Source organism: Netta rufina (genome assembly GCF_964035555.1).
Source record: "Netta rufina genome assembly, chromosome: 4".
Lineage (NCBI taxonomy): Eukaryota > Metazoa > Chordata > Aves > Anseriformes > Anatidae > Netta > Netta rufina.
This window is the reverse complement of record NC_140127.1, coordinates 5,149,759-5,174,274: the sequence shown is the minus strand read 5'-3', so window position 1 is coordinate 5,174,274 and position 24,516 is coordinate 5,149,759. Positions and strand designations below refer to the sequence as shown.

The 24,516-nt window shown below is 37.5% G+C and overlaps 1 protein-coding gene across 1 annotated transcript in view; it reads right to left on the bottom strand.

Moving 5' to 3' along the window:
- Window positions 1-24,516, bottom strand: part of COL25A1 (collagen type XXV alpha 1 chain) — a 297,785-nt gene that overhangs the window by 12,282 nt on the left and 260,987 nt on the right. Inside the window, exons 19-31 of the mRNA XM_084285919.1 lie at window positions 22,211-22,273; window positions 21,365-21,433; window positions 20,387-20,431; window positions 18,337-18,381; window positions 17,727-17,804; window positions 15,220-15,243; window positions 13,735-13,779; window positions 11,979-12,023; window positions 11,630-11,710; window positions 10,780-10,842; window positions 8,875-8,925; window positions 8,486-8,512; window positions 3,578-3,631 (exon numbers count right to left, since the gene is read on the bottom strand). Of these exons, the coding sequence (XP_084142045.1) occupies window positions 3,578-3,631; window positions 8,486-8,512; window positions 8,875-8,925; window positions 10,780-10,842; window positions 11,630-11,710; window positions 11,979-12,023; window positions 13,735-13,779; window positions 15,220-15,243; window positions 17,727-17,804; window positions 18,337-18,381; window positions 20,387-20,431; window positions 21,365-21,433; window positions 22,211-22,273 (690 nt within the window). The remainder of the gene's footprint in view (window positions 1-3,577; window positions 3,632-8,485; window positions 8,513-8,874; window positions 8,926-10,779; window positions 10,843-11,629; window positions 11,711-11,978; window positions 12,024-13,734; window positions 13,780-15,219; window positions 15,244-17,726; window positions 17,805-18,336; window positions 18,382-20,386; window positions 20,432-21,364; window positions 21,434-22,210; window positions 22,274-24,516) is intronic.

Below are 24,516 nucleotides of genomic sequence, written 5' to 3'. Positions count from 1 at the left end.
TCTTAAACAGCAAAGATGACTGTACAAAGTCCTCACAAGGCAGGCCTATAACACTGCTAAACATATGGTAGACATAAAAATACTGAATGCTTAGCATATCAGTCTAGGGAAATAATCTCATCTGTTACGTAAGAGTACATTCAGAGAACTGTATCTCACAGTTTTTGCCTCCAATCCAAAGCACATGCTGAAACGTGTCTGGAATATCAGATGAGGTCCTGAATGTTTATGGATTATAGAAGATTGATGAATTGTCATAGGAATACTGCCCTTAGCACTCAGAATAAAGTATTTCCTTCAGGGAAATAGATATTTGCAAAGTTCAGAAAAAGGTTTTAAGATCTTTTCTGAGAGAATTCATCAATGCCCAAAGAACAGAAACCATAGGCTTGTGTTTTGCTTCCTATTTCAGTTCAGTCTCTTGAGTCATGGGTGAATATGGTTTGCAGGAATAAAACTGCATAACTGGTGTCTCCATTAGGATTGATGGAGATTTCATGCCATTATCATGGTGACAAACATTTTAACCAAATTAAGAAGAATGCTTTCTTCCTCCCAGTGCAGAACTTGTGCAGTGATGACCTTGCATAGGCTACATGTCTGAGAGGTAAAAGCAAACTCAAAAACAGGTCTTCGCCATCCAGGCAGGTGTTCCCCCAAATTAGTATTACATTAATTTTGTCTCTTTCAGCTTCTTATAGCCTGACAGGATACACATTCTGCCTGTCAGTACACTTCAGTTTTACACGTCCCCTTTCACTGGTTGCAGTTCAAGAGGTTTGTTTACCAATGTTCTTTACTTTCTCCCAGGGCAATATACAAATGAGATTAACAGCTACAAAGCCAAACCCTGAGACCTATTACAATCAACTCCTTCATCTAATGAAGATGACCTCAGTAAAAGCTGTCTAAGCACCTAGCAAAATGATATTTTTCAATTTTTCAGTAGCTGAAAAGTTTCTTAAGGGCTGAAAGACACTGGTCTAAAATATGTGATAACAATTCAAACTGTTCACCACCATTTTTATTTCTACAAAGAGAAACACATAAACACATAGAGTATTGAAATGTTCACCAGTATCAGCCTTAATGAAATGTTAAATCCTGTGTTTGCTTTTAATAAACAATGAACAGTTCAAGGCTGAGAGAGAAAATTGCATGGCTAAGCTCATACAGTGAGGACATTTGTTCTAAAATCCATAGTTTCCTATCTTCTAGTGACATTCACTATTTCCATAATACAGTTTTTCACCATTTAAATAAGTTTTGCATAAGGACTGACTGATGTTTTCTATTTTAATTAAAAAGCTAAATTTGAAAGAAACCAAGAATCCCTACTCTGTACAGGTCTGTTCTACCTAAGATGAGTAATTCATCATTGCCACAAATGTTGTCTATGCAACAATGAAACCATGGTTTCTACTGAGGAAATCATTAGGTTTTAGTTTAATTATACTTTCTTTTCCTCAACTTTTAAAGAGACATAAATATACAGTGACCAGCATTTTACAAGTATTCTCTTAAAGTGAGATTGTCTTTCCAAATTTTAAATAATGTGGCCTTAAGAATGCAGTTATGTTTTGGATACAATGTGGTTATATTTCACCTTTGGATTCATTAGTGCCCTTCTAGGTTAATATTGGTCCAAGGTTTTTCTTATCAGCATGGACAAAATATGATCCGGTCCAGTGACAGAGTGGTGGCATTGTGCACAGCTTTTAATTAAAAGGTAAAGTCTGAGATCTACAGGCAAAAACATTCTCCCCCTGCTTTCACATAAACAAGCTCAACGGTTGCAAATGCAATTGTAAGACTCTATTAAGAATATATGATGTGTTATTTATGTAACAAGACATATACCAACCCCAGGCAACTGTTAGATAACTATTCTGTGAAAAACTCCTCTTCCAAAGCAGTATTAAATTATTAAATAAACAATTATAGCAATAATCAAGGTAGTTGACTGCTTGGAAAAAAATTCTTCCATCTTTCTTGTGAACTTCCTCCCATCATTCATTCAGCTGCACAGAAAATGGTGGGTGCTCAGGAATCTCTTCCACACCTTAGTTTCTGTGTTTTTGTAAATCTGTCCCTCTGTGTATATAGAACTATTGAACTGATTTACATCTCAGCAGCTCTAAGCTCCATTCTAAATACAACTTTTCAACAGCTATAATGAGGCTGATTCTAGATCCAGCAGTATGACTGATTATGACCTTGGATACTTCATAAGGAAGAACAATTATAGTTATTCTCAATACAAGAATACAAGAAGAATAGCACATATGATAGTGCATTGTTTTTGAAAGGAATTTCAACCAGAAACAGGAACATCCTTCACAATGAAAGCTCATAATGCAAGAACAAAATGCACAGTATTTCTGTGTACTTCTATATGCGTATTTCATCTCAAGTATTTTCTGAAATGCTGAATATGGTGTTCAGCCATCTTACCACAGAGTTGATAGAAAAAAAAAGTTATGTCCTAGCTGAAAAAAAGAAAAACTTGAATCTGTAATCCCCTAGGGGAAAAAAAAAAAAAAATAAAAAGGGGGGGGGGAGGGAAAAAGAAAGAAAAAAAAAAAGAAAGAATAAAGCCCTAGTCCCCCAGTCCTTTAGACTAACCATGAACTAGCCTGAGTGTTAACTACAGGCCACTGTTCCTATTTTGGACTGCATTGCATGTCTTGTGTTTATTTTTCAACAAACAGCTCTATAGAAATGAATGCTCACATCGCATATATCTTTATTTTCCTGCTGCTAATGTTAACTGGACCAGAGCCATATGGCTGTGTCCCCAGTGCATCAAGTCTGAAGTTGTTTTAGCACAGCTGTTTTGTTAAACCGAGAAATTCAAAGAGACATGAGTCTGGGCTGGGAAATCCTTGGAAGTTTTAGTTAGTATAAGGTATCATCTTTTTTTGTTGTGCAAGTTCATGGCAGTATTGTTAAAGATGACAGCCTCGTAGTTGAAGATTTAGGACTCTATCCTATTTCAATTGAAGAAAGTTTACTGTGAATATTTCAAATTAAATAGAGGAGGGTTCCTAACTTCCATGTTTAAAAAAAAAAAAAAAAAAAAAAAAGTGTGTATAGAGGCTAAAAATTATTTTCAAGATAGAAAATTTAAGTGCAAATACCTCAGGAATACTCATGTTTTTTTGTTTGGTTGGTTTTTGGTTTTGGTTTTAACAATTTTGTGTATATATATCACAGATCACACTATCTTCCAGTTTGTTCTCTCAAATTATCTATGTTAATTGATGAAATTAAAAACAAACAAACAAAAAAACCAAACTATGATCTGCATAGCACTGTAAACTTAAAAGTCCTGTAAGCTTCTTACCAATTAGTAATCACAAAATGCAAGTTCTTCTGAAGCTAATGAGCTATAAAATCAATGCTTAAATGGATAAATGTGCACGTAGCTTGAATGCATTTACAGTTCTGGGTTGATCTTTCTATGATGAAACAGTGTTCTGTTTAGTAACATCTAGGCACACTATAAGTAGCCATATGATATTTTACTATTGTGGCACGTTCTTCATAAAGAAAAGCCCGCAGAGATTATACTTACTCTATCTCCTTTAGGACCTGCAGGGCCATGGGGACCAACTGGGCCATCTACACCCTGTGAAAGGAAACCAAGAGGTAAGAGAGAAGTCCTGTTCTCACATGTCTTTGGTTTTAATAGCTGTCTTCTAGCCAAGAACTAACATGGAATCAGTCTGCACCAGTCAAAAATGCAGACTGAATTGTGCTGGGACCTGGGCATACAAGTCCATTTTGTTTTCAAAATGCTACCTTGTAAGCTCTTATGTTAGATGGTAACTCATCTATTTTCTAGTTGGATTTGACTTTATTCATGGAAGTCAGACAAAGAGTTTAAATTTATTGAAAGAAATTTAGCCAGTAGAATATGGAAGTTCAAACAATATTTATTATTAAGCACTGATTTTGTAAATTGAAATGTCCACCTACAAGGTGGATACGCCCGTTGCAGTGATCAATGGCAGATTTACAGAAACCTTCGGATACGTAACTCTATCCTTTTTCACTTTATCCACTCCTTTATCATGATAAGAAACAAATAATTTAACATTTATTTTATATATAAGAATGCCTGTGGTGGGACCCCAGCACATCTGCATCCATTTTGCTGATTCCATATTAGCATAAAACAAATATGTTTTGCTGTGTAAAACAAATCCCTGACCCTACTCAGGAAAATAAGCACCCCAACCAACACAGGCTTTGCAGCAGGTCTCCAACCAAAAATGAAAACCAAACTGCCTTTGTAAGATTCAGAGCTCTTTCTGCAGGTACTTGCATTTTCCTTCCCCCACACATCGCCCCAAGAGTCTGCTTGTGGCCCCCTCTGATCCGGCATGGAAAATGCCTGCGACGTTTGGCCTTCGTTCCTCCATGCCTTGGGAGAGTGTGGCCGGCTGGAAAGCACATAGACACGGTAACGAAGAGTGACACAGAAAGACGAGGGACTCACCCGGGGTCCTGGCTTTCCGTCTAAGCCAGATGCTCCCTGTGTGGTTAGGTGGAAGCATGGATGATGGGTATAACACGGATGACAAGAACGTGAGATTAGTAAGTGGTGCTGATGAATAAACATAATTCAAACGTACAGTACAAGTTGTGACAGGGTTCTGGAATGGGTATCACATTACTACAGCATGTTAGTTAAAAAATTACATAAAACATCAAGAGCCTGAATCTGTTCTGACAGTGCAACACCACTGACCTGCCCTTGCCTTCCCATCATGGTACAATTGACCAGAATAAGCGTGAGGCTACACAAATGCTACAAACACCAGATGCTAGGGTGTTTTTGAGCCTTAACACGCAAATATTTACTTTGTAATTTACTTGCTTACTTTCCAATTTGTAAATAATGACAATACTGCATACTCTGCTGCACAAAGAAAAATGTATGTTAACAGTGATAGGAAGTATTTAAGTGCAAGAATAGTGCATTATGCAGCTAACAGAGTCTGGACCCTGACTACAATGGGCTCATTCATTTCCAGGAGCCCGGGAGAGAAGCAGGTTTCCTGTTTTCCCAATGCTCTCCCAGCTCGGAGCTCAGCCTAGGGCTGGCGAGTGGGCAGCCGCCGGCTCGGAGGGCTACTGACTTCAGCATCCTTGGGGAAGGGAGGACCTCTGGTGGATTTTATGCGAATAACAGCTGTGAAGGATCTGCTCGGCTATCCCAGCAGCGAGGGCAACAGTGCTGGGACTAAGGGGGGCAAAACTATTTGGATAGCTGAGGCATAGGGAATAAAGCTGGGCCCGAAAAAAAATAAAATAAAATTAATTTAAAAAAAAATGAAAAAAGAAAAAAGAGAGAGAGACATGGTTCACTAATAGTGAAGATGAGCCACTTTTAGAAAAATCAAACATTTTGACTTTGCTCCATAAAGTGACATTTAGGAAAAGTAAGGAAAAGTATGATAAGGTCTGTATAAGTTGAAAAAGTAAAGGAGCATTTTTCTCCAGGTTAAAACAAACACTTCTGGAAGAGCCCAAACACTTGTCTTAGCAATTTTTGAGGGATCTGACTTTTCAAATTTTCTTTGGATCAGATCTCCAAAGTTCCCTCTTTCCATAGTTGGAACTGACAACTTCAAAAATAGTCAGTTTTGTCAGATTCAGTGAGAATTTTCACCTTGTTCAGAGGTCCTGTACATAATTCTTGAAAATATCCATCAGAGGGGTTTTGGTCTCTTTGGGTCTACTAAATCTCTTCCCTCCATTTTATGACTAGCAATGTGATCACATGCAGCAATCCTCATGTTTAAAAAATTAGAAATGAGCACTTTCCATGATTTTTTTTTTTTGAGTGCTTTCATATACACAAAGTAAGCACAAAATTATTTTCTCTTTTTGTCAACCTAAATTTTAAGAACCATAACATTTCCATAAAAAATAAAATGTTATTTTTTAGGACCTTCAATTCCAAAAACAAGGCAAAAGGGAGAATCCAGAACCCCTAATGAATTAGGGGTGAAGAAAAATAAATAACTCCCTAAGCCAATTTTTAACTTTGCTCAGTTAGACCTCTCCGTTTTTTCTTCTGCAGAAGTGCAGATGAATAATAACTGAAGATGTGGGGAAGATGCGAAGATTCCCTATTCAACGCAAACACCATACAACACTTAAATAACAAAATGATTAATGTAATGGGGTTGATGGCATCCTTATGACACTGAACACTTTCAACTGACACATAACAAGCCTGACAGCACTGGGTGTTACAGGACGTTACTTCAGACAACTGCACAGATTCTGAGTAGAACAAAACAAGACTGATGCTCTGCTCTATAATGGTATGTGTGCTCTTGAGTAAACCAGAGTTGTTCATTGAAAATAGAAAGAGAAGTTTGTGACTTGTACTGAGGTTGAATAGGTTTGGGGTTTTTTACTTACTGGAAGACCAAGGGGCCCTCTGTCACCCTTTTGACCTGGTTCACCTTTCAATCCTTTAAGACCATTTAACCCTGGTTCACCCTAAACGTAAAAGTATAAATGCCAATTTTTTGGTGCTATAATGGGTGTTTAAGTGGGATAGAGGAAGCCAGTCTCAGAAACAGCCGCAAATTCCAGTTTAAAAAAGGACAAAAATTCAACATTCTTGGCCTGCTGGCAATCTACGTACAGCTAGTCTTGTGCAAAGATACCTGGGAGGTATCTGCTGGAGATTTCAAGTCTCTTTGAAAAATATCTACCAGAAACTTATGAGTAACAGACTCTTTTGATTCTTTTCCTAAGAATTATCACTATTTTTAGGTAATTTGAATTAAGTGTGAGTTTCAGGGTTTTGCGGAATTTCCTCAAATCCCACAGTCCACCCCATACAGATAATTCAAACTGAAAGAAAACTTTCTGAAAAACAAGCCTCAAAACTTAAGGCTTTACAGTGGGATCTCCTGAAAAGTATGTTTTGTAAGGAAGCCATATTATTCCTTGTGGCAAACTGGAATTTGCAGCAAAATCTCTTATAAAGATATTTTAAACCTTTAAGCATATATAATTAAACAGAACAAATTAAAAGCAGCGGTATACATTATACAACATGAAGCTATTTTCGAGGTCTATAGTTTCTGTGTTCATACAGAGAGGTTTAATCAACATAAGAAATGTCACTTGTCTTGTTGTGATTGTTAAATTATGCATAGGCTGTTACATTAAACATTAGTAAGAGGATAATGGTGGGCATGTGATTACTAATAAATCATTCTCACATCACAAAAAACTATGCCAGCATGATGGCTGTCCAGTCAAAAAGGGTATTGACCATGCCTGCCTCTTTTGGGAAACAGAAATATGTGCATTTTTCATACGGGCTGCTCCCCATGGACTTGTTCCTTGGCTTCCCTTTGATGTATTTTGTTACATTATATCATATACATTTAAAATAAAATTCAGAATAGAATCTAGTCTGCTGCCTTAAATAACTCCAGACATCTGCTGCCTTTGCACCCTAGGTAGCCGTTTCTTCATTCTTCTTCCATTTGACTCAATGTGACTTTCAGAGCAGTAGCACTGAAAATGCCGAAAGTTTGGAAACAGACATGAGAAATCTCAGAAAAGCCTGGGTGTCAGGCCAAAAACCTGAGGTAAGGCAGGTTTCGTGGAACAGATCTGACTTCAAAAAATGATTTATGACTCCAGCTTCTTGCGCCAAGGTAATACAAATAGTCTCATAACGAGTCAAGCCTGTGAAGATTTTCTGTCTCACACCTTAAAAAAGAACACACTAAAAACTAAATGAAAAAACCCTCCTCTTCTTATTTTTTGGGGGAATGTGCATGCGATTAGGGAGCCATAATGATTAAAATGATCATGTTTGATAGCAACACTAGCTCTAATGAATGCTTATAGAGTCCTCACAACGTATCTTCATGTACTATGCTGTATAAAACATTCAAATATTATTGAAAACCTGCCCAATCAGGGATTCAAGGTTGGAAAACAAGAAGATACACATATGAGATTGTGGCAGGAAACTTGTGTAATGCATGAAGAAACTGGTCAGAAAAGTACATGGCATGAAAGAAAGTTTTCATACTGGAAGAAGAAGGACAGGCAAGAGATCATAAAGGCAGAAGGGTTTCTCTGACTTCATTTCCTGAGTGAACATCACACTTCTCCATTAAAAAGTAACTCCACTTGCAATTGGAATGGTAACTTGCCCACAAACGGGAAACTAAATACTTTAGTGCTGCACCACAGTTACCCATAAGAGAATCAGATTTCAGCCAATGTTCAGAAGAAATACTAACAAGAAGAAATCACAGAAAATTTAAAATCTTTTAAGCTATCTGTCAATATTAAACTCTGCTTTAAGGTTTAAGAATATCAGAAACATTTATTAAATGAGACATCAGACAAAACATTGCTGCATGCATTAAAGAACAAAGCACAGAACTTCACAGACATCAAGAGCTATTCAAGACAGCCATTAATTTACCTTTGGGCCAGGCAGACCATGAGGTCCCTGAAAATAAAGATACTGTGTTCAATTACAAAAACACACCACAAGTTTTTAAGAGTTTACTTCTCTATATGGGTGCAAATTGCATCTGTATTTTTGTCCTTGCAAATGAAATGCAGCTGCCAATAAAGCCACTGTAAACACCTGATTTAGAGAATAAACCAGACCACTAGCATGTTTACACCAGCATAGGCAGGTGCAATTTGTTTCTCCATTTCATAAGAACTTTAAGACATGTAGAAAAGGTCCTAAATTAGGTCCCTCTCTAATGGTTGTATACTCTCAATGCACTTCTTAAGTAGGCATTTTAATGCCTACTTAAGTGTTTAAACCCTTCCCAGCCCCTCTCTTCCTCCCAGACTTACCATGGGGCCTGGAGGACCATGTGGCCCTGGTGGTCCAGGTGGTCCTATGATCTACAGATAAACAGCGATATTAAATCATGCACAGTAAAGAACTCCCCCACAAATACCAAAACTCAGACTGATCCTTCTTCCATTGGCAAGCACTTAGAAACACAGCAATGCAACAGTGCATGATAGCATATCTAGAAAGGGTTTTAGGAATGGGAATTATTTTGATTTGAAAGACAGGGTACCTGAAGTGTAGAACGGCCTGTGCCATATGGCAAGATGCCTGTCTCCTGATTCTTGCTCCTAGGCTTTAAAATATACTTCAGAACACCATGGGGAAAAACCATCTCCAAATCAGTATTGAGCAGACATACCTGAACTTTTTATATTTTATGATATGTGCTCCTTAGCTGTCTCTATACTACATAATCTACGGGAGCAGAAGCAGATGATGTGTGAGTTTATTCCTGTCAGATAATGATGAACGGAAAAAAGTTACTAAACAATTCAGGCTAGGGTTTGGCACATTTTCAAGACTGCCCTTTGTCTCTCCTTTTATTCCATTTAGCCCACTTGTTCCAAGAATTCCCTGAAGTCATTAAAAGAGGTAATCAGGTTGCTCAGCATTTAGTGCATGCATATTTTTTGCTGTTTTTCTGTATTCCTAACAAACCCATGGCAGAGAATTTCATGATGACGCTTATAGTTCAGTATCACCTCTCTCCCTGGGTTTAACCCCAAAGGGCTGTTATCATAACCTGCAAGGTGGAAGGAGGGATGCTAAAACAGGTCTCCAGTCTGATGCTCAGCCCCTCTGCTCCACAGACTGCTTGCAATAATAGTTACGACAAAAGAAGCTTTCAAATGTAAGACAGAGTGTCACTGATAGTTCTACTGTCAGTGAAGTCTCCTGAAAATGGAAGGTCTTCTTTTGAGAGAAATCAAGCAGAACAAGGTGAATGAGTTAGCAATTTAATTTGTAACAGATTATTTTTCATTTCAGAGAAGGAGACTCAGACACTGAGGAGATTCAGGGTTCCCAGTGTATTTTGATGACGGAGGGTAACCTCTTTCAATCCTTAGAGCTATGTTTCCAAATACTCAGTGCATGTCACCATAGACAAGGTAGTTAACTTACTGTACTCTGATAATGTTACTCATTCATATCACAAAGGTATTGTTTTAATTTGTTTGTTGTTTGTTTTAAATGCCTTCACAATGCTTTGAAAATCAAGATAGCTGGTCCGGGAAAATTTACATATGTGAATAAAGTTACTCACAAGTGGACAAGCACAGAACAACAACACATTTTAACAGGTGTATTAATTCCATTTAAATTATACAGAAAATTATGCAGGAAGTGTGCAGAAAATTAGGCACAGATGTCTGCAAGATCAGAACTTCCCCCTCTAACGATTTGATACTGTGGCCAGTGATATCAAGAAAGTTTTTATCTTGGGTTGCATGTCACATTCCTCCTGACATCACTGAAGCCAGTCTAGTCTAGTTCTCACTGGACTTTCTTAGGTCCACAGAATACAAGGTGTTGAGATAGATTTGGTTTTTGTTTTTAGTAGATATATCTCTTTTTCTTATCTTGCAAAGCATTTATCTTTGATTACAGAACCAGGAGGCATTCACTGAACTGAGCAGGACTATTGTTTATAATGAGGGAATAGAACTGAAAAGAACTAAATCTTTCTTAAACCCTATTTAGCTCTATGACCAGAAGTCCTTTTATTTTGAAAAGAGCAGGGACTCTACATAACAAACAAAAATATTGTGAAATTTCAAGCACGGTAACCGTCAAGAATATCAGGAAAGATCAGCCTTGAATATGAAAAGTTATTCAGATTTAAAGGCTAGAGAACCATTTCTGGACTATTATGTCCACTGCAACAATACACTGAGACTTACTGAAGGGCCTTGGGCACCAGGCAAACCAGCGTCTCCTTTTTCACCTTTCATACCATTGGCTCCCTACAAAACCATTTAAAAAAACAGCATTTATAAACAGTTTTAATCTTATTAGTAACCCATATAGAAATGATAATTAGTTTAATAAACTCTTAACTTTATGGAAATAATACTACAACACATGTATAGGTGTGTTTTTCTTGTTGTTGTTGTTGTTTTTCCCAATTTTGATGTCTCCAGTAATAACTGTTAACAAATGTAAAGGTATGCTTTTATAATAGTTGTAATATCAGTTGTGGCAAGGTATTTTTGAGAAGTCCTTCAGTTGCACTCAATTCATGATATATTGTACTAATGATGGATATGTTTTTGGAACTGTTTTTATTTTTAATGAGAAATTTCATTTGTATATATGTACATAGAGGAATAATACAGTTTATGAATATTTATGTATTTTCTCTCTCTCCTCAATTTAAAATTCCTGACAATTCATCTGAAATTCATCCTGACAAGTGTTCAAAACAGCTCCTTTCTCCTGAACTTTACCAAATCTACATTTGCCCAAGTTGTCTTATATATTACAACTACTAAAAGAGAGATGCAAATCTGATCAGCATGCCAACTAATTTCCGTCTTTCCAGAGCAGTATTTTTTTGACCATAAATAGAAAGAATTTCTGAAAATGTTACACCTCCTCCTAGGATAGATGCAGAACAACCTCAGAATTTTCCTTCCCTGTGCCTTCTCTCCTAATTTGCAATTTGTCAGCACTGTTTTAAGTTCATGATAGTGGAAGAGATTCAAAATACAAGTATTTTAGCCAAAATTATTATTATTTTTTTTCACTCACTGGCAAGCCAGGAAGTCCAATTCCTCCCTTTTCTCCAGGCATTCCAGGTTCACCCATATCTCCTTTTGATCCTTTAAGACCCTAAAATACATATTTATTCAGCACGTTATTTGTAAAAACAGATACATTGATAGAATACTAGTTTTGATCCTAACAAGCGGGATAAATAATTTTGTGAGTTGGACTTTGTTATTAATATGTAGCAACACAACCATTAGGCGACCACAGGTTATGCAGCAACATGATAATGATCATAAGATTATGTAATCTAAGCTACAATTTGGGATCAAAGAAATAATCCCCTGAAATATGACATGGTTGCTCACATGAACCATTCTAGGTAGTTTACCTGCTCCCCATCAACTCCTGGAACTCCTGGGGATCCTGGTTCACCCTGCAAAAGGCAAAATGGAATTGAAATATTATTCCCTGATTGTCCAAGACATTAATTGAACCAACAGTGCTAAATTAACTAAATTAATCAATAATGTCTGATAGTCATTAGATAGTCAATAATAGTCATAATTAACAACAACAAAACCAGAGAACACCATATATGCAATACCTGTATATGACATTGAATAAATAGCCCTGCTGATTAGGCCCGTACATAAACTTGGGGTTGTATAAAGATCAGAAAAATATACAAGAAAGAAAGAAAAAAGAAGAAACCCCAGGAGGCTGCTGAAGAAAACTCAATACAGTGGGAACTTTGTCAGTTACTGAAATAAATATGGAATCATGGTCCTTGATATATGTAAGGCTGGAAGATAATTAATGTGGTCTTTCCCTGCTCATATAAATCACTCAGGGAAGGAGTTCACGTTCACAACATTGCCCTTTGCACTGGTCCCTGAATAGCATCCTCCAAGGGAGCAACTTATATTGATGGGGATAGATTATAATATTGGAAACAAACTCCTGTAAGTTTGAATTCTGCTTTATGTCATTAATTTTGAATGGGAATGATCATCCAGATGAAGGAAGACAGCATATGCCCCAGTTCAACTCCTCCGTGTTTTACAGCACACTCTGGGCTGCAGAAATGCTTTGTGCTGTGTACAGCCTAATGTAGAAATCCATTCCTGCACACTTAACTGTGTATTCCATTACCAGTTTTCATGTAGAAGAAAGGATCTGGTTTCTTATGATTTCTCAGAACAATTAACATGTATAATGTGATGTATTTCTACCTGATACCATGGATAAAGCATAAAATTCAAATGAATATTATTGTTTTTGAAGAAACGTGTCTGCTATTGGAAGAGCTTAGCGCCACTGACAGAAGAAATGATAAACTCAGAATTTAAGAAATAGGAGAATTATCCAATCTAATGTAAAATCAATATAAGGGTTGCACTGTTTGCAACACTTGTGTGGTGTTGTTTTTCTTTTTCTTTCTTTCTTTTTTTTTTTTTTAAAGTGTAGGCAAATTTATTAAATTTTATAGAACAGTGCAGCATATGGTATTCATTGTCTCTGTGTGGGCTGCTCACTAACAGTTCTGGTACTACGCACAGCCTCAGCCAGGTGGGGTTAGCAGGCTTGGATTTGCAGCCAGGCTCCTGCCCACATGTGCATGTTTTAATTTTTACTGAGATTAGAAAATATTGTGTTTATTTGGGTGGGCACCCCTGTAATATAAAAGCTGCATTTACATGCGCTTGTAGTGTGGTCAAGCAGCTCCTTGCACACAACATTTTGCCTGCCTAACTCCTTCCCACACAGGCAGAAGCAATGTGCAGGAGAGACTGGCTGGTTGTGTGGCTCTTTTTTGCAAATACACAGGGTACTCTGCAGCAAAAGTCCTGCGGATCAGCCTTAGTGCAGATCCAGAGGAAAGATGCTTCTGCCCTGTTTCAGTACTAATTAATTTTGCTGATTCTCAGCTGAGCATCTGTGTGTGGCAACAAATCAAAGCACCTGCTCTGGAAGGCTACATTTCAATTTGCCAGGGTGCAAAGTTTGAAGCCTGCCATATTCTAAAAAATTACAGGTAAGTATACTATACTGGAAAGCTCCAGGTACATGTGTGCACAAATCAGTGAGAGAAATAGAAAATACCTCCACTCTTAAAATACAGTGGGTAAAATAAAGAAGATCACCTTTGGACCTTGCAGCCCTTGGGGTCCTGGTGGTCCTGGTGGGCCCTAAAAAGAAACATGTAAGCCTGTTAACTTATAAATAAATTGCTGAAAGGCTTGGCATGTAAACGCAGGCTGAACGTTAATATAGGTACCTTAACAACATGGGTTAGATCACACAGGGGAACCAAGACTATGAAGCTATGAACAAGTTGTTAATCTATGGCAACGCTCAACAGGGGGGGGTACTACTTGAAACTATTAAAATAACAGTGTACTTCATATTTTATAATAAAGTCCTGCTGCCCCCACTGATGAAATGGCAAAGCTCCTTTTAGTGGCAGGGAGATCAAAATTCACTTCAGCCACATTTAACAACATTAATGCAATTTAACAACATTAATACAATACAATCCAAAGTCAGGAGAAATCTTCTACTGATTGCAAAGAAGATTCTGTTAAAATATGCTAAGTGTTTTGGTGGATTCTCAGTGCTTCAGGAAATTGCTATAGAGTAAGCTGCAACCATTTCTTTAATTTCTGTCTAAGGCCATGGATACAATATCAGGATGACCCGGATGACGCACAGTGGATTTTTTTTTAATTATTTTTTCTTAAGAAGTAAAAAATTAAAAAATCCCCTCCATTAACACAGAGTATTTGTACAGATGGGAAAATAAGACTAACAGATATCTTACAAAGAAAAGCTTGAAACAGAAAGAAGGAAATTATTTGCTTATACCAAGTTTGGAGCTTTAAGGGAAGGCTGAACCTGAAATATTATAAGCATCTCTTGGTGTCAGGATTTTCAGAAGTTGCTTCTGGCCTAGTATGGCTAAACCTCCCATAGAAAACTGTCTGGGGTAATAGCACTGGAACTGGAATCCTCTGCAGATTCAGGGTACAGGTACTGAAAAAATTATATTTATTTCTGAGTTCCAATAACATGGGACGAGACAATTCCCCATATTTGGGCTTTGTACTTAGCTTGACTTACAGTTTCCTGAGATGGATATTTTTCATAAAATAATTTGCATCTGGTCTGAAAGCTCCCACAAAAAGTTTGTTCCCAATCCAATCTAAAAGATCTTTATTTCTACCCTGAAAATAAGGCGGATAAGAGAAAATCATTTGGCACTCAAATCCTACTTCTTGTTTTTGCTGGACCCCTATGCAGACACACAGAGATGAGAACATACACCAAGAAGTCCAAAGCAGTTAATCTGCCTAGATGTATATCTACAGGAATAGTGTGCTCTTTATTTTCCTGGTCTCTCACGTTAACTGAAGTTTTGCCATTAATTCATCAGGAGCAGAACTGGGTCCATTGTTGAAGGGCTTTCAACAATGTACTCTCTGACAGGGGAACACTGAGAAAATAAATTCATGTCATGATGAGCTGGGTCAACATCCAATGAAGACATGTCCTGAACTGGCAGAATTATGAACATGCTATGACATAAAGGAGATGTTCTACAACACATTAAGTCATGCAATAGGAATTACCGTGACAGTGAGGGTGGCAATCCTCTGTTGGTAAAATGTATTAACAAGAGACATCGTTACCAGAGTTGAACAAGTATATAAATAGTTCTGCCTATTACAATTATTATCTCTACAAAACCTATGCTGCATCTCAGGAGACATCATGTCTCCAGAAAATAAGAGTAAAGCCATGTTACATTTAACTCTCAGTGTGGTACTAATTGTTTGGACTCTATGGGAAACAGGATTTTACATACATGAAGATTGTAGATTTCTGCAAAATTCAGGAGATCAAATAAGTGATGACTAAACAGTAAAATCACACAAAGAGTCTTCCAAAAGATTTTTAAACAGTAAGAAAAAAAATCTGTTAACAGATGGCCTTAATAAAATATATTTTGCATTTCAATATATTTATGGAAATATATGAAGAAATTTAAAAACAGTGAAAAATTCAGTTTATGTACATATGAAAACCTAAAATAAACATTGCAACTAATGTTAGCATGTTCACACAGACAAGCTCATTTTCATCAGCACACTCAGATTTTAATATCTAAAGTATCTGATCCTGCAGTTCCTACAAAGGCTAAACTCTTGCAGATACTGCCTTTTGCCTTAGGAAATTCTGAAGAATAGCCCCGAAGAGCAATTTCAATTGAGACACATTTTGTAACTGGTCCTCCAAGTGAAAGCCACATGCACTCAGCAGGGGTCTTGTTCAAACTACGAAGATAATTTTAAGATCATGATTTTCAGTGCTGATGGACTCAGATGTCTTATTCTGCACTGACACAGGAAATTGAGCAGGAGGCACAAGGCAGAGTAACTAAATTGTTCTGAAGCTCTTAGGCTGCTTGATGATTTATTGCTAAACTCTAAAAAAATGTAGACAGCCCAGATCTTGCAATCTCTTGTGAACTTCTTAAATCAGCAGGACAAATTCTGCGCAAGGTCAGAGTTCACTGCTGAGCACTGTAAGTGCTCATTACCTTCTATGGGAGAAGCTGCAAATCTCAGAGCCCTTAAGAATTTGGCACCAGGAGACTTAGGAATGGGTGCTTGCCATTTGAAAGGACTGAGGTGGATTTGGCAAGCACATTGTCAACTGATCCTCTATAATCTTACTTACACCATCCTTGCACAGACATTGCCATCAATATCAATTATTTGTTGCCCTGGATCAGAAGGTGATGACATTTGAAATGATTTACAACAGGATAAGGGCCTCCTAATCTGTTTCAACCACTGCAATAGGCTTTAGTCCCTTATTAAGACTTCTTTATGTGCTGCAGCTTTTCTGAGATGCTCTTACCCAGCACTGGAGAGTAATATTGATTCCAGTGTGAAGATATAAAGACAGAACACAGGAGATACAGGGGCTAACATCTCTGGTAAATCTACCTGATAATATGCAACATTAATTTCAAACTACTTCAGGAATCTAACTCAGAGAATGGTTTAAAGGACTGAGAGTTGTGTGTTTGAATTCCCTGAAGAGTAAACCAAATGAGATGGGTATAATGCAGAGCCTCAGAACATGCCTGTGTTGACTTCCCCATAGACTCCACTCACAATGAAAGTGTGGGCTTATCCTCAACAACATACAGGTTTTTAGATTTTACTAAAGGCAGTGAGATTTTTTTATTTTCAAAAGAGTCTTGAAAACCAAATGACTGGCCAGACGTCTATTCACTCCCACCAAGTAAATGCAAGAAAAAAAGAGTTCAGAGGATTTAGTGAGAAAATGATCAGATGCACAATGAGCCAAATTCTGTCTTCAATTGCACATAAGCAAACCCATTCATTTTGGTGGAGTTATACTGCAAAGAATTTGCATCTGACTATACCACAATGTAAATCACCTTGACTGCAATGACATATGTCACCTTGACACTTTGCTTCTATGCAAACACTCATTCACTCTCTTTGTAACCCCACTTTAATCCTCCACACTTTTGTGCACACCAGTCAAAACAGGTTTTCTAGAAATGCACAAATGGCAAGACTGGTGCTTAGTCTATTTAACATACTCAAGTTGCTGATTGAATCCACAGCTTGCTAATGGAGCCATGTGACATGCTTTCCAAATCTCAAATATTCTGCTGTTTGCATTTTATAGGAAGAGGAGAAGGTAAAAGAGAAAAAAAAGAAATGTCAATATTACACTACTTGAACTGAAAAGCAGATGCTTCTGTTGAACCTATGTATGTGGTTTATTGCATGATTTCAGCACTAAGCACCACATCCAGCAATGAATCAGCTTTATCCTCATTAGATGATGTCAATACACTCTATGGGAAATGCAACTAATTCACTCAGCTAAATTGTATCAAGGAAACAGTTTGTCTTACACCAAACAGCAACTCCAGTTTCCAAATATAGAAAGAGACCCCTAATTAATAAACTCAGCAAATCTTTGGGGAAGAAATTGTTCTCATTGCTTACACAGAAAAGAAATACAATGATGTCAAACTGCTTTTTGCCAGATCAGTCTAAGCCATTCTGGCATTGTTAGGTTTACATACCTGAAGAGCTTCATGAATATTGCCATTATAATCAATTATCTCTGTTGCACCTTGATCACCCTTCTGTCCAGGTGGCCCCTGTAATATATTTTCCATAATATTTTTTGAGACACCTGCCAAAGACTACTCTACACACTTAACTGCTGATGCATGCTTTAGCTTGATTATTCTGCACTGCAATTTTGCTGTATTTACAACATATTACTACAAACCACAAAAGTTAGTGTTAAACTAAAGATTATTTTTAAAGAAAAACAATTAAAAAAATAAACATACAGGTCACTAAATGAATTGTGCTGCTGTGGGAAAGTAAGTAAATGAAACCCCTATGGTTAAACGCTGAAGCAGTTCCAACACACCAGTTTTGTATTGGCTGTGAACTATGTCAGAACATCTGGCATGTAACATCCTGCCCATGAACTGTGAACAGCGCACTGCTTCAAACAGTAGTAAGGACTGTAACTCATATTAAAGGCCAGTTAGCAACACACCTTCAACCAGAATCAAGTGGCTAATTTCACCAGATTAACTGGGGTTGCTGCTACAATTTCAGTTCATGGTGTAGACTGAATTTAAGAGCACAAAGAGCTGAAATGAGAAGTAGACTTACCCTTGGACCTGGAAATCCTGTGTCACCTCTGTCACCGGTATCACCCTATGTAGAAGGGATATTTGAGAACAGATATGATGTCTGACAGTATATTAGGTAGTTATTCCCTTCTAAATATGTTTCTCTTTAATTTTCAAGTTTAAATGCCTCTAATTATTAATAGAATGTGAATCTTAATTACTACAGAAATTCCTTAAAAATCTGTGTAAGTAACAAGCTGGACAACAATGTACTTGGTTCTACATGAGTTGTTACTGTATGCTGTAGTGGTATGGAATAAGAAATACCAAAGACTCAATAAAAGACAGATACCAATTACATAATTAATGTAACTTCTCTATCTTTATTGCACTATTATCAAAAGCTTTAATAAAAAAAGCTAGAGAAATAAAATCACTATCTGATGTCTGAAAGTACCCAGCAACTTCTTCAAAGGTATGTTTCAAAGTGCACTAACTTGTGTTTCTGTGATCATGACTCCACTAAGTTTCTGAACTTCCCTGGTCCAAGTCCTTGCCTCCCCTACAAACACGTTACTGTCAGCATTAGAGTCCCTTTACTCCCTCACTGTGACAGGTGTAAGATCTTTACCATCTTGCACGCAGCTTTTTCCTCCTGCCTGTTAGTAATATGTTTCAAGTGATGTAGAGGATTTAAAATATGCTTGCATTCATAACCCAGCATCCATTGACTACGATTTATTTCACTTCACAGACACTTTTATAAGAAGGTTCTTAAATTTGTATATTACTCAAAATGAATTTGGCTAAATAGTGCATTCTTGTTCCTGTTAAAATGTATAAAAGACTGGTATGAAGTTAGGGAAGAATGATTAATTCACCAGTGGCAATAAACAAAATCAGAAAACAAAACTTTCATGGGGTAATGAAAGAATAAGTGGAGGAGGAGGCTGGTGGCAGGACATAAACAAGTTTGTGCCATCTGCCTTTCCTTTCATTGTTCCCTTCGCAATATCTAGTAAATGAGTCATTGGTGTTGCTCAATAATGAAGTTCTCAACTACTAGGTTGATTTCTCTGGTCCAAATTTTCAAGACAGTTAGGCCTTTTTGATAAAATGAAAATTAGAAGAGATATCTATTTCTGAAGCATTTGGGAAGTGCCCAGGAACTGAAGGCCAGTGAGAGCCTGATTTACTCTTCTGCTTTCACTCTGAAGTGTTAATCCCCTCATCAGCTCCTTCAATTTACCAAGATGTCTTTTTGGTGGGACACTTACTTAATCATTCCTTAAGCACTGTGATTGGGCTTTTATTCAAGGGCCTTTCAAGTACTGCAACCAGTATCCTACCAGCCTACAATATTGTCTTATCATCTTTATTCTGACATTAGACTCAAGAACCACCTAAATAAATCTGTTTTCATTTTGCTTTGCCTTCACAATATAACACAGAAGATTCTCCAGTGAGCACAGAATTTGCATAGCATATGAAATATTATAGAGACATATTTTTTCTCTACATACGTGTGAATCCACTGTATATAGAGATAAGTGGATGGATGGATAAGTAGATAGACATAAAATAGAAATAATAATAATAGTAATAAAAACACCTTTGGTTAAATAGTTAAAACAGTAATGTAACCCACAAAACTTGCCTTTGTAGCACTTACTGGCCAGCCTACTTCAGCCTAAAGTCCTTGGAATATCACTCATTCTTAACCCACCAAAGTTTGGATCCACAAAATTATTGCAAAAACCAATTGAGTCTCCACAGACATAGAAGTTGGCACATGGGTGAACTATCCCACATGAGTTATACAGAGAGAAACCAAGTGGCATTGGAAAAAGCAGAACAGAGTGAAATAGATATTATAATAACAAGAAAAACTAGAATCAGTGTTTGAAATACAGAGGATTCAATTCTACTAGCTAAAATTGAAAATCAGAAGGTTTTATTTATAAAGAACACTGCAGAATCTGCTACAGTTTCTTTTAAAGAGATAAATTAAGTTCCTGTGAAACATTATAAACTATCATAAATATCATTGTGTTAATCACTACAGGTAAGACAGTTTTGTTACTACTGACCTTTGACCCTTTCGGGCCCCTAGATCCAGGTTCACCTGTTTTACCCTGTTCGAGGGAAGATGGGAAATGGACAGGAGAAAAGTGATAGAGGAATGGGAGTGCAGAGAAAAAGAAATTAGTAATGACTTAGTATGGAACAGCAAAACCACCCCATTTCATATGATCAGGATCACAAGCCTCTAAAGGCACCAAATTTCACAGCACCCAGAGTAATATATTATTTAACACCAGCATGCAGAGGCCACAGATTCCATCCTTCCATATGAAAAGTAGTACTGGCATTAGTAGATATCATTAACAATCGTTTTGCAGGAAGGACCTATGTCATTCCATAGCTTCTGAAAAATGATAGCCGAATAGTAGAGAAGGTACTTAATTATCCTGAAATAAGTACATTAAAATAAAGTATTATCACTATTTCTTTTCCCAGCAGTTCAGATGAATACAAATTGGCTGGCCAAGAAGCACAGAATCTGCCTTAGTGTGCTCAAAATGTATTAGGACAGGAAAACTGATGGTATTGGCTCAGTGGAAAATAGTAAGGAAACCCTAAAAAGTAGTTAGAAAGATCTCTTTCTTACAGAACTAGAAAACAGCATGCAAAATGGATTTTCTCTGCAATTAATAGCTACAATGGTCAAAGAGTTCAAACTTTGATGCTGAAAGTTAGGGACTTGAAGGGTGGGACTTTTGCTGATAATAACTTGGCCACCTCCATGACAATGTACATTGGTAGTGTCATTACTCCGTAGACCAAACAAGAGTCCATTTAAGCTGCACTTCCACAGCTGTGAACACAAACCTGCCACTGCATTCTGGACTAGTGCATTTGACATTATTTTTTTTTAAAAGCTCATTCACCAATTTTTCATTCTGTTTTTTTTTTTTTTTTTTTTTTTTTTTTTTTTTTTTGGTATAAAAAGATGAGTTTGTAGGTGTCAACCTAACAAAATATTTCCAATATAAAATCAGACTGACCTTTAGTCCAGGAAGTCCAGGTTCACCCCGCTCACCTTTCCCAGGTGGGCCTGCCTCTCCTCTGTCACCCTGTTGAAACAGATACACATACATCAGAAAATAATGAGCAGTTTTCACACAGAACGAAGTCAGCATGGTCAAATAAACCAAACCATCAGAAGAAAACATTTTTGAGCTCATCATGAGTTGGAGAACTCTCCACTGGGTAAACACAGTAATCTCAAACGTAAAAGAACAGCGCTTTTCTGAATTCCCAAACTATCATACCTAACATAGGTTATTTTTAGGACCCACAATGTTCTAACTTTGCCACACAGTGGCTTAAAAAACCTGCAAGAAGTATGAAAAAACATCCCTTTTTAATGTACCAGTACTTTCAAGTCCGATTTGTGCTATCAAAGTTCTAATATCTGCATGCGCATTTAAGCCTTTTTCCTAAAAAGGGTTATGAAAATACAGTTTCTTCATACAGGCATATTCTACCTCTTGAACAAATGAATTCTGGGATGCTAATATTAAAAAAGGCAACTGATGAACTTAAATTACGAATGGTTGTAGAACACGCTTTTGCATTGTTTGAGGGCATCACTACAAAGATGTGTATTTCATAGCACAGGTCCATGAACTATGACTTTCCACATTTCCAGGCACTGTAGTAGCATATTTTAAACTGAACTTTAGATTTCCTGTCCATTTACAAAAATGGATTCTAAGTACTTTATTCATTTTTGGATAAAAGATTTTCACACCATTAGCACAATCTCAGCCTCTAATACAAGCTAACAACGTTGAATTTGACTCTGGCTCTAAGGGCTTTGTACCAGAGCACTGACCAACTACCCTTACCTTTGTTCCTGGCAGCCCTGGCAACCCAGGTTCTCCTTGTGGACCAATGAAACCCGGTTCACCCTTTAAAAGCACAGCATGAGAGGTATGTTAGATTATTTATTTAGCAGTGCACAGTTACAGTAACACAATTTTCTTTTGGATAGTATTTTCCCTGTATTGCTTACAGCTCTCCTGCTGTGATGCAATAGTTATACAGACATACTTTCAATATGGGCAACTTTCATCAGCATAAATTCTTATAGCAAGCCATCATACGGCATATGAAACACAAATGAAGCAGAAGTGTCACACATAGTTTTTTTATGAGGTTAAGGACAGTTCATTTCAGTCATGTTTTATGAGGTAGAGACTGGTTGGGCAGACGGGGTGATGGGATGACAGAGTAATGACAAACAGAGAGGCCAGATGGTACTGTTGCAATGCGTTTTCAAAGGAGGTTGTTAGCTGCATTATCCCCAAAAAAAGCAGATCAAAATATGATGCATCACCGTGGCATTCTCCCTCCTTATTCTGACAGTAAAGTATTTCACAGTTCTCCACGTCCAGACAAATTCTCTGGCTGAGAACAGGTGGGAAAGAGCCACAGCTCCTTATTCCCTCTCTGTCCTGCCCCCTTCCTGCCCATTAATTTTTACGTACATAACAGACAAATAGCAGGAGTCAAGCTGAGTTGCAGCACATGCAGCATTAAGCAGGGGAGTAAATTATTTTTTTGTTTTGTTTTGTTTTAAGCTATCTCCATGGCTGAAGAGGAACAGTGGAAGATTAATAAGCCATATGTTTCCATTCACAAACTCTCCTGTACAAGGTTTCCTGCGATCTAATTTTGTCAAATAAATTTAAATCAAGGAAAATTGCCCCACTCTGCTCTGCACTGGTTCGGCCTCACCTCGAGTACTGTGTGCAGTTCTGGGCACCACAGTATAAAAAGGACATGAAACTGTTGGAAAGTGTCCAGAGGAGGGCTACGAAGATGGTGAAAGGCCTGGAGGGGAAGACGTACGAGGAACGGCTGAGGTCACTGGGCCTGTTCAGCCTGGAGAAGAGGAGACTGAGGGGAGACCTCATCACAGTCTACAACTTCCTCGTAAGGGGGTGTCGAGAGGCAGGAGACCTTTTCTCCATTAACACTAGTGACAGGACCCGCAGGAACGGGGTTAAGCTGAGGCAGGGGAAATTTAGGCTGGACGTCAGGAGGGGGTTCTTCACAGAGAGGGTGGTTGCACACTGGAACAGGCTCCCCAGGGAAGTGGTCACTGCACCGAGCCTGGCTGAATTTAAGAAGAGATTGGACTGTGCACTTAGTCACATGGTCTGAACTTTTGGGTAGACCTGTGCGGTGTCAAGAGTTGGACTTGATGATCCTTAAGGGTCCCTTCCAACTCAGGATATTCTATGATTCTATGATTCTATGAAAAGATTTACCCATGAGCTATTGTAAATTAAAAAAAAAAAAAAAGAAGTAAAACAGTAGTATAACTAAATTAATAAAGATTTATTTACAAGCATCTTAACATTATACTTGAATTTAATGACTACAAAATACCCATCAAATGCCTCTTTAGATAGCTAAAAAGACGAATGTGTCATAATCCTGTATTGATATAATTACTGACAACATATGGAGACAGTAAATATAAGCAGTTGGATAACATTTGTCTTCACCTCTTCGCCTGCATAGAAATACAGATACACTGCAGTGAGTGAGCAGGTTAGCAAGTGTTCTTGCACGTTCATATGCGCTCTTATCAGCAATCCATCATTAACAGCTTAAGCAAAGAAAGTCCCTAGCAAACCAGAGAAAATTTTCCTGTGGCTATATTGAGGACCGTAACAAGCACTCAGTGGCCTTAATTTAGAAAAATCAAAAATATAACTAAATAACACTTTCTAACATGAAGTTCTAGCTGGACATGGTTCAGCACTGCTGTATAATAACAAAGGAATAAACTGAGACAAACATGTCAAAGAGAAGCACATTTTTGATGGCATTAGAAAAAAAACCTACAGTTTATAGAAACGTTTGTATCAGTGCACACCAGCAAGAGCAACAAAAGGTTGCCATTTCATACAGAAGTGCTTTAACATCAGTAAATGGTGAAGAAAGTAGCTGCAACCATTTATTTTAGAATAAGAAGGTGCTCAGCAGCTCCAGGTTGCTTTAATACTGATTTTACCAGGGCTCATTTCTTGGCCAACTATTTATGACTTCAGGCAGAAGAAACATGCAGTGACTATGCAGTTCAGTCTTTTCAGTGATAAGGCTTAAAGTGTTATTCAGAAGTTGATGCACAGAAAAAGGT